The sequence below is a fragment of the Moschus berezovskii genome, chromosome 4 (assembly GCF_049115385.1).
Source record: "Moschus berezovskii isolate FMDL1 chromosome 4, NW_MosBer_1.0, whole genome shotgun sequence".
Classification (NCBI taxonomy): domain Eukaryota; kingdom Metazoa; phylum Chordata; class Mammalia; order Artiodactyla; family Moschidae; genus Moschus; species Moschus berezovskii.
In genome coordinates this window covers 20,838,534-20,849,835 of record NC_142463.1, presented here as the reverse complement: position 1 = coordinate 20,849,835, position 11,302 = coordinate 20,838,534, and the positions used below count along the sequence as shown (strand labels likewise).

The 11,302-nt window shown below is 42.9% G+C and overlaps 1 protein-coding gene across 1 annotated transcript in view; it reads right to left on the bottom strand.

The window, feature by feature from the left end:
- Positions 1-647: 647 nt before the first annotated feature.
- The window catches only part of LURAP1 (leucine rich adaptor protein 1), an 18,653-nt gene continuing 7,998 nt past the window's right edge, over positions 648-11,302 (bottom strand). The window contains exon 2 of the mRNA XM_055403189.2: positions 648-7,378. Within this exon, the coding sequence (XP_055259164.1) occupies positions 6,857-7,378 (522 nt within the window). The 3' untranslated portion in view covers positions 648-6,856. The remainder of the gene's footprint in view (positions 7,379-11,302) is intronic.

Sequence of the window (11,302 nt, the reverse complement as noted above, 5' to 3'; positions counted from 1 at the left end):
ATACTGGGGTGGGTTGCCATTTCCTTCTCCAGGGGATCTTCCCAACCCAGGGATTGAACCCAGGTCTCCCTCATTGCGGGCAGATGCTTTAACCTCTGAGCCACCAGGGAAGCCCTAAAATACAATGTAAGTGCTATGTAAATAGTTGAAGATAAGTGGAAAATTCAAGTTTGTTTTTGGAATTTCATGGAATTTTTTTTTCAAATATTTTCCATCCTTCGATTGAATCCATGGATATACAGATATGAAGGGCCGACTGTATTTTCTTCTCTCTAAATATCAAATTCTTAGCAAATACCATATACACTTTCAAATTAAATTCACAAGTTTTCTGTTTGTTTGATTTTGCTTTAACCTGTCGTGTAACATACTGCCATGAGTCTTTGGATGTGGCATCTAAGCAAAAAAAGCTGCATATGGTCACTCTCTGTATGAGAGGTATAAATAAGTAAGGAGACAACATTTTTGTGGACTATTTTTAAAGCATGATAAATAGCATTATCAACATTATTCATGATTTAAATATTATGTATACATTACAGATCATCTCCACATCAACAATTATGTAAGGGGAACACTAGAAAATAAAAATTTTATAATGTTCTTATGCAGTGCTTGGCAGCAGAAGAGGATTATAATTCGGACGGGGCATACAGACAGGACTTCTGGGTAGTTTCTAGTTCTTGACATGCCAGTGGTTATAGAAGCATTAAATAATTCATTAAGTCTTATATTTATTTTGTGTGTTTTCTACACTTGTGCTTTATTTTCCAATGAATAGTTTTTTAAAAAGAATAACAAGGCAGTGTTATAAACAATTTTATGCCAATAAATTCAACAACTTAATTGAAACAAATTATTTGAAAAACACAACTTACCAAAACTAACTCAAAATGAAATTAAAAGTTGGAATACCTCTATATGTATCACAGAAATTGAATTTATCAAAACCCTCCCCCACAAAGAAAACTCCAAGCCCAGATTATTTCACTGATGAAGTCTATCAAATACTGAATAATGCTACCAAAGTTACAAAAATGTTTTCAGAAAACAAAGGAGAAACACTTCCTAACTTCTTTTAAGAGGCCAGCATAATCCTGATACTAAAACTTAAACAAAAGTTTATCAGAAAATTAAATAGCTATATTTTATTATATTGAAGAATTATTAATTTTAGGTGCAATAATCATAATAAAAGTCTTTATATTTTAGAGGTACATAATAAAATATTATAAATAAACTGGAATCATATCTAGTTTTGCTTCAAAATAATATTGGTTAGGGGAAGAGTAGTTGAGGGAATAAATAAACCAAGATTGACCAGAGTTGATAATTACTGAAGCTGGGTGATGGATGCATGGAAATTCATTATACTGTTTTCTCTACTGTTGTTTACACTCAAGATTTTTCATAATATAAAACAAAAAATAACTACAAAATGACTAAAAGACATTAAATATATTAAAACAATAAGTTCACAACAATAATTTAAAAAGAAAGTAAAACAAAACAAAATCATTGAACGCCAAGTTGCTAGGACATCAACTTACTATTTGAAAGGGATAAATAAGGGCAGAGATTTAAGCACTTATCTTGCCATTCTGGTATGAACTTTATTTCAGGGTAACCAAATGGTCCTGAAGGATGTAAAAAAAGTTTTTCTGTAGAGAATTAGAACTAATAGAAGAAAAAATAATAGCATTAGAGAATAATCATTTTGTAATTGCTAGTGAAATAACCAATTTACAAAATGGTCCCAAATGGATGGTATAACAATTTGGTGAAGAATTGATAGAGAACCTTCTGATACAGGGTCAGCCTATCACCACCTGAAAATGGAAGGAGCCTAGGACATAAAATGGGCAGTGAAGGAGAGCTGTCCAACCCAGAATACCTGGGCTGCTGTGTAAGTGAAAAATAAATCTTTATTGTGTTAAATAACTGTAATGTGGGTTAATTCATTAAAAGGCTGGCTTACTTTAGAAGTATATCATTTATGTATATTAAAACACATAAGCACATAATTATATTTCAAAGATACATACATATCCAAACACATATTGAACACACTGAAGTGTGTGTCTGGGTCAGGGAGAGGAATGAGAATAGGGATCAGGGATTAAAAGAAGAAAATCAAACAAAAAGGGGCCTGGTATCAACTGATGACAAGAGGTCACCATGCTCTGCCGAGCATGGTTTAACAAGGAATAAAAAAATAATAATTTAAAAGACAGACAACTAATCTAATCTTTGTAGAGAGAGCTCAGGCTAGTGTTAGCTGGTAATTATCTTCTACCTTGAGGAGGAACAAGGTATGATTCTGGAGAGGAGGCAATGTTGAAGACAAAGCCTGTTGGAACCCTCCACTACATTCACCAGGGAAGTCTCAAGTCTGAAAAGTTCCCTAAACTGAGACTTTCTCCCAAGTGTGACCTTCACTCTCAGCTGTCTTTGGTAGTGATGCAGGAGGCATTCGCCATTCTGTAGACATGGGCCTGGGCCTGGCTGTCTCCTCTTGGCACCACCTCTCACTCCAGGCTGAAGGAGGCTCGACACAGCTGAGAGGCTTGTTCTGGCCCTGGGTACATCTTCCTGCCCACCCTCCATCTCTGCTTGAGGAGGGCTGAATAACAGTCCTTTCTCCAAAGATGTTCAAGTCCTAATCTCCAGAATCTGGGAATAGTTTACCTTATACGGCAAAAACGACTTGGAAGATATGGTTAAAGTAGGGATCTTGAGATGGAGAGATGATTCTGTTATCACAGTGGGCCCAAAGTAAGCACAAGGATATATAATCACAATGTAATCCTCCTAATAGGAGATAGGAGAATCAGAGAAAGATGTAAGAATGGAAGTAGAGGTCAGAAAGGCGGAATACTATGTTGCTGGCTTTGAAGATGGAGGAAGGGGCCATGAGTCAAGGAACAGAAGCAGCCTCTAGAAGCTAGAAAAGGCAAATAAATGGACTGCCCCCTAGAGTCTCCAGAAGAGGCTACCAACACTTTAACTTAACCCAATGAAGTTGATTTCAGACCTGTGACCTCCAGAACTGTAAGATAACACATTTGTGTTGTTTTAAGCCATTAAGTTTGTGACAGTTTGTCATAGCAGCAATAGAAAACATGTACACTGGCCCTGCTGCTGGGCAGCATAACCTGTTCTCCTAGGAGAGTAAGGTCTGTAAGAAGGGAATGGGGAATCAGGGAAGACTTCCTGGAAGCCCCTGCAGTCAGACTAACCTAGGTTCATACCATAGTTCATTTATTATCTATCTGTTAATAATGCATTATTTATAGTGTTGCTGAGAATGGAATACTTTAAATTTCCTATTCCTACCTAATTAACCACTTTTTAAATTATACATGTCTCTTCCTGGGTTTACACACATTTATTCCTCCACTCTGGGTGTTACTGAACACCCAGTGCCTGGCACCATGCACAGAGTGAGCCTGAGTCCACTGCAAGCTCCAAACATTTCTCACCTAAGCTGCCACTGAGCTCCTGGTCAGTCCAGTGCTCAAGTTCACTACCCTATCCTAAATGCAGGCTCTCATACCTGAGCATTCACATGGTCTCACGTCTCCTTGATGGACTCATCCCAGCAGCATCACCACTTAGCCTCTAAGGTGCTGTTTCCACAGCTACCAAGAGCAGTCTCTCCTCTGCCTTTACCCTGACCCTGACAAAAGTCTGCAGCCCACTTAGAGGATAGTATGCTCCCTCTGAACATATTTTCAAGACTCCATTTTCATCGCATTCCTTTTTGTCTTTCTGCATCTCGCTCCCTTTTCACGTCTCCTTCTTTGAGCTCCTAAACAGGTCAGGAAAGGTCTAAACTAACAGGAGAGCTAAGCCTTAACCAGCCAGTACAAAGGCAGGTAGAAGGGACCAAGGGTGTGTGTTTACCGGCTTCTCTGTGAGTGAAATGAAATCTAAGGTATTGAGATGGGATATCCAGGTTACCTGGAGTTCCCAGGAAGCCCCACTCACCCACCTCTCTAACCTCTCAACACCCTCAGATGCCTATCCAAACTGAGCTGTAATCCCTTGACTTTGAAGCTCCCAACTCCTCAGGATCCATTCAAATTTATCTCTCATCTCCCACCCCTATCCCCTGCTTCTAACATCCAGGTCTGTAATGTTGAGTTCTGATCCCATGATGTTGGGCCTACTCACCCTGCCTTCCCAGAAAAATAGTTGGTCCAGGACTGATTTTTCTTGTATCCCTGGTCTGGATTAATGCACCCTTTACCCAATTCTGGTCCAAGGGTCTCTTTCCTGAAATCCTGTGGCTTTTTCTGTAAACACCAAGCTGCCTCTCTAGGACAGGGTAAGAACCTGAGTGTTAAAACAGGGAGAAAATTGCTTTCAGATCCTCTGAGCTTGTATGATGTTGACAGGGTGCAGTGGGGGAATGGTCTGGCCAAGTGATGGAACTTTGGTGGACGGGCAGGTAGGCAGGTGATCTGGGTTCTTTAACCTGAGGATCCTCAGAGTTACCCTGGGCAAATCTGGGGCACTCTCTTCCTTCTCTAGGTCTGTCTCTCTAACCTGTCTGTGCAATTAGAGAGCTGGTCTTCATTAAGGCTCCATTTGAGCCTGAAGGTTTCACCCAGCTACTCCAGCAATGATGCATAATGGCCACAAGAGGGCGGACAACCTCTTCAGCTCAGAAGTTTGTAGATTAAATGAACCAGCAAGCTTAAAAAAGGAACACAAGGGTTTCCAGCAGAAAGGTAGTTACCCAAAGTCACCACAAAATGGCAACAGGGTCAGGGTACTGGGAAAGGGTACTTGAATTTCCAGCCTAAAGGGAGGTCAGAAGCCCCAAGACCAAGAGGGATGGTAAGAAGAGGGCTGGTGGGCAGCAGAGACTTACTTATTTTCTTTAGAGATTTCAATCCCTTTGAGAGGAGAGGAGGAAACATGGTCTTAGAGGAGAGCCACAAATCAAATGTATTGCCCGAAAAGGATCTGGGTGGGGTTTCGGGACAAGACTTGAGTTTATGGGAACTAGAGATGAACAACTTGGCTTCTGTCCCTTCTCCAGCATAGAATGAAAAGTAGAGAAACTGCAGGCGTTATTCTAGGATTTGAGGAAGATTCCTCAAGTCAGGAAGTGAAATCACTTAGTCGTGTCCAACTCTTTGCGACCCCGTGAACTGTAGTCTGCCTGGCTCCTCTGTCCGTGGGATTTCCCAGACAAGAATACTGGAGTGGGTTGCCATTTCCTTCTTCAGAGGATCTTCTCAACTCAGGAGGGCACAGCAAATAGGTAAGGATCACCTGACATCCTTTTTTTCGCCTTCCAATAATCTATTAATAGTTTACTAATTTCAGGGCCCAGGAAAGACAGGGACCAACATTGGGGCAGTACCTGGGGTTCCAAGGGTTAATTTCCAAGAATTCATACTGTGACATCAGTCATAGCCCTCATCTCCACCCTCTCCCTTGACCTGTCCCCGCCCTGGGCCCCAGATTGGCAGCTTCCCTGAGTCCCTTCTTTGGTGTAACTCACTAGGGCTTTGGGACCCAGGACCAGAGCCAGTGCCCCGCTTCCTCTGCAGTCCCACGAGTCATGAGCTTGCTCTAAGAGAGGAAGGAAAGCAGTCTTTCCCTCCTACTCTCCCCCTCCCAGGATGCAGGCCCAAAGAGCTTCAGTCTTTCTCTGCCACGCCCCCATTGTAACCCAGACAAGGGGATTCCTTGTGTCCCAGCCACAGGCTGGCATCCTAGTGTCCAAATGGTGGAAGGTCTGGGGGAGGAAGGTCTGGGAAGGGGAATCACAGGATCTGGGAAGATATCTCCCCCTTTTGGAGATTCTGGTACACCCCAAGCTTCTCCCTCTGGCTCCCATCAGAAGTTGAAGAGACAAGGCTGAGGGACTCATCTGCATATTAAAGGCCTGAGGCCCAGAGTAGAAACTGAGAAGGTGTGGAGACACAAAGGCTGAACCTTCTGGCAGACAGATTTGGAGCCAGAATACAAGAATGGGGGCAACCCAGGGACAGCATAAGACAGGGGACTATGGCAGGGCAGGCCAAACAGACTGTTGAGATCCTCTCTAAAAGCAGAGAAACAGGAGTGCAGGCACCAGACAGGCAGGTGGTCAGAGAGGAAGTGAGAATCCCTGGAATAAAATGAGAACTCCCTGTTTAAATAGAAAGAACCTTTCTGAGAAGTGCAAACATCTGACTGAGAAACTTTCCTGCCAGGAGGGTAGTATATTCCCATTCACAAGAAGAAATGGTAGGGAGAATAAATAATATGGTCTCACTTAGCAGCAGGGGCTCAAATACCCCTATATCTATCATCACTAAAAGACTGGTATAAAGGAAAGGCTAATCCATCCTGGCAGGAAATGACTTCACTCACCAGACAGGAAGGGGTGGCCCTACCAACCCCAAAGGCTTCTGGGAGGGCCAATCCATGGAGGTTTGGCCCTGAAAGTCCATGTCCCTCCACAGTCCTCCATATTGGCCGAGAATGGGGCTAAGGCTCCTAGAAGTTGGGTGAGGTAATCACATCCCAGTCCCTTCATCAGTGATTTCATAGGGATGCTAAACCCTCAAATCCTTACCTAGTTGTGGGGAAAGGAGAAGAGATACTATCACACCTGGAGCCACAGGTCAAGCCTCGAGAGTACATGTATCTATGGAAATAGCTCTAGGGATCCAATAATTGAAGGTTAAAGGCAGAGCCTCCCCAGGGACCAAAGGGATGGTAAGGCCAGGTTTTGTGGTAAGTGATTTCAATGCAGCCTCTTCCTAATTCCAGATAGTGAGAGAAAAAATTCAAGGGAGACCAGGGCCTAGTGATGAAAGAGCCACAGGAGGACAAACGGGTGGAAGAGTTGTTACAGGAAGGTCACATCATCCTGGCACTGGCCCCAGTACCAGTGGGTCTCAAAGCCCAGCTTGGCACTCTCATCCTCTGGCGGCTCAGGAGGTGCACCTTGCAGCCCCTCCCCTGGGGGTTTCCACACAGCCCTCAAGCTCCCTAGCCTGGTGGCTGTCAGGTCCACCTCAGTCCTGGCCCTCTCCCCACCAGGTATAACCTTTGCCCAGTCCATCTCAGGACGGGGAGCCCCAGGGGGGCCGTGTTCATCCAGCTCGCTGGGCGCCACTGTGTCCAGGAAGCTGCCGATCGAGACACTGTCCAGCCGGTCAGTGGAGCTTGTGTCTGGCAGGCTGTCCCAGCTGCCTCGCCTTGAGCGGCCTGGGCTCCCGCCTGTCAGGCTATATTGGCTGCTGGTGAGGCTGCTGCAGTGGCTGGTCAATGTCCCCCTCTCCTCCAACAGCCAGCGCACCGCCTCAATGCCCTCATTCAAGGTCACCAGCTGCTGCAGGATCTTCACGTCGATGGCTCTCAGGTAAGCCTAGGGGAGTGGGAGAAGAAATCAGTCCCAGGTTCTGGGCCATGGGTTTCCCCAGTGTTTCTAGAGGCCTCTACCTTGTAATCCAACCAACTATGCTTGACTTTCAAGAACCATGTAAATAGAATAGTTTGGACTGTAGACTTTAAAAGCAGATAGATTGCTGCTTAAAATCTCAGCTCTACAACTGATCAGCTTTATGACTGTGGGCAACTTTCTTGCCTTTATTGGGCCTGGGTTTCCTTGTTTGTGAAATAGGTTTAAATGACTCACCTTACAGGGTGGGTTGGGAGAGTTTTGAGATGTTGTCTATTGAGTACGGACCACTGTACCTGGTATAGAGTAAGATCTCAGTAAATATTAAATATTAAAATCCAATCCTACCGAGATTTAAACTTCACAGATAGGATATTTACTACTGAACCAGTCCAGATTCACCAGTAAGACTTAGAAGCAGTCATCAAAAAGTTGCCTTAGAGGGGGCCAAGTGTTAATTGGGAAATAGATTGGGCCAAACGGAGGCATGAGCTGGGGGCGTGGCATAAAGAGGACGCTAACCTGGTCCCCCAGGCCCTTTGGGATGTGGCAGTGGCCGCTGTGGGGAGGGAAGGTTTGGCTAGAACTTCAAAGGGTCAGAATCCTGCTGGCTGGGGATTTGAGGCTTCCCTCTACTATACACCAGTCTCCCTGTCTGCACTGAGTGCAAGTCTGACTTACTGGGTAATCTCTAGGGTCCTTTCTAGCTCAGATGCACTGAGTTATCTTCCCCAAGCACAAGTCTGAACTTGTCCCTCCCTTGCTTAAGAACCTTTAAGGGCTTGGCACTGCTCTCAGAAAATAGAATATTGGAATATTTTAGCAGCAGGTATTCAAAAGCCTGTCATAATATGGCTCGTGCGCATCCCTCTAACTTCATCTCTACCATATTTCCATGGGAATTCCAGGTCCTGCCACACATAACTTTTAAAATTTCATATTAGTTTCACTTTTAATAAAAGTAATAGATGTACATAGATCAAAGAAGCAAACAGTTCTGTAAGATTTGTTAAGAAAAGTAATAATTTCCCCATCCTAAATCCCACTTGCCAAAGACAACTACTATTAATTTTTTAGCTGTTTATTTTGTTGCGTGCGTGCCCAGTCGCTTCAGTTGTGTCCAACTCTGTGCGACCCTACGGAATGTAGCCAGGCTTCCCTGTCCATAGGATTCTCCAGGCGAGAATACTAGAGTGGGTTGCCATGCCCTCCTCCAAGGGATCTTCCCAACCCAGGGATCAAACCCATGTCTCCCGTGTCTCCTTCATTGCAGGTGGTTTCTTTCCTGCTGAGCCATCAGGGAAGCCCATTTATTTTGGTACTTACCTTCTAATTTCTAAATAACTGCTTACTGATTTTTAAGTATTTTTCTATTGACTTTGTATATAATAGAAGGTTAAGGATTTAACTCTTTCATCCTACTCCCTATATCTCTGCCATACTAATACCCTCCCCATTTTATTACAATGTATGTAATAAAATTAATCATTCAGCATTTACCTTATTAGAATTTGGAAATGCTACTCACAGCTAAGCCATGTGGTTTACTGTGCTTACTTTTCCTTTTTTTACAACTTTAAGTTTTCCTTTTTAGATAATAATTATTATCCTTATTATTACTACTACCACCACAACTATTTTGCTTAGTTTGGTATATTGTTATCAGTAAGTCATCCCTAAACTCTCTCCCAGTAGTCTGAATTTCCCTCTCAAAGTTTTATTTTTTTTTAATTGAAGTATAATTGCTTTACAATGTTGTGTAAGCTTCCACTATACAAAGAAGTGAAACAGCTATATGTATACATAGATCCCCTTCCTCTTGAGCCCCACTCCCACCCCCCACCCCATCCCTCTAGGTCATCACGGAGCACTGAGTTGAGCTCCCTGTGCTATACAGCACCTTCCCACTAGCTATCTATTAGACACATTATAGTGTATATATATCAGTTCAGTTCAGTAGCACAGTCATGTCCGACTCTTTGTGACCCCATGAACCACAGCATGCCAGGCCTTCCTGTCCGTCACCAACTCCAGGAGTCCACCCAAACCCATGTCCATTGAGTTGGTGATGCCATCCAACCATCTCATCCTCTGTCGTCCCCTTCTCCTCCTGCCCTCAATCTTTCCCAGTATCAGGGTCTTTTCAAATAAGTCAGTTCTTCGTATCAGGTGGCCAAAGTATTGGAGTTTCAGCTTCAACATCAGTCCTTCCAATGAACACCCAGAACTGATCTCCTTTAGGATGGACTGGTTGGATCTCCTTGCAGTCCAAGGGAATCTCAAGAGTCTTCTCCAACACCACAGTTCAAAAGCATCATTTCTTCGGCGCTCAGCTTTCTTTATAGTCCAAGTCTCACATCCACACATGACCACTGGAAAAACCATAGCCTTGACTAGATGGACCTTTGTTGGCAAAGTAACGTCTCTGCTTTTTAATATGCTGTCTAGATTGGTCATGACTTTCCTTCCAAGGACTAAGCATCTTTTATATATATCAGTACCACTCTCCCAATTCATTCCACCCTCCCCGAGACTTTTAAACATATCACATGTTCGATCTATTTCCTCTTCTTCGAGGCAGTTTCTGACCTGCTCCAATCTGTCCCTGCTGCACAACTATCCTCCAGAGATCTATCTCCCTTCACTATCACCTTGGGGAGTCCCTTTGCCTCTGTCTTGAGTTGGATCCCAATTCCTGGATCCCACATCTTTTTTATTGATTTACTCCTTAATGTATGTGTGGCGCCTTTCCTCCAGTAGCTTCCCAAGAACAGTCTGCATAGTCTCCTATACCTGAATAGGAGGTATATTTGTTGAAGCTTCACATGTTTTAAAACACTGTTATTCATTCCTCACACTATTGACTGATTAGCTGAGCATAGAAATCTAGGTTGAAAATAATTTTTTGTAAGAATTTAAAGCATTGTTCCATCATTTTCTAATTTTCAGTGCTACATTTAAAAAGTCTGATGCCATTCTGATTTATTGTATGTGCCCACCTTCCCATTCTTTCTAGAAGTTTTTAGGATCTTCTCATGATCCCTAGTGTCCTAAATTATCACAATGATTTACCATTGTGTGATTCTGCTTTCATCCACTGAACTGGTTTTGGGCCCTTTTAATCTGTAGGCTCATGTCCTCCAGTTCTGGGAGATTTTAATTATTTCATTGATGATTATATATATATATATATGAAAATACATATTTATATATAAAGTGTGAAAGTGTTTAGTCGCTCAGTCATGTCCAACTCTTTGCGACCCCATGGACTGTAGCCTGCCAGATTCCTCTGTCCATGCAATTCTCCAGGCAAGAGTACTGGAGTGGGTTGCCATTTCCTTCACAGGGGATCTTCTCGAACCAGGGATCAAACCTGGATCTCCCACATTGCAGGCAGATTCTTAATTGTCTAAGCCTGTGCACCTATACACACACACACATTTTTGTTCTTCCTGGAAATATCTTTATTTGGATAGAAGGTACCCTGAATGGATCCTCTATTTTTTCTCTCTTCCTCCTCTTCCTATGTGTATTCTAGTTTATGAAATATTTCAACATTATCAACTCTTCTATTGAGTTTTTCATTTTTTCCTATCATGTTTTTATTTTCAAAAGTTGTTTCTAGATCTTAGAATTTGTTTTTTCTTCTTTTTCTTTTTAGTTGTGGCATGCAGGATCTTTTACTTGCAGCATGCAGAATCTTTAGATGTGGCATGCAGAATGTTTAGTGGGATCTAGTTCCCTGACCAGGGATTGAACCCAAGTCCTCTGCATTGGGAGTGCAGAGTCTTAGCCACTGGACCACCAGGGAAGTCCTTATATGTTTCCTTTTATAACTTTCCATTTTTGTTCATGACTGCAATATTATCTCATCTCTTTAAGGATATGATT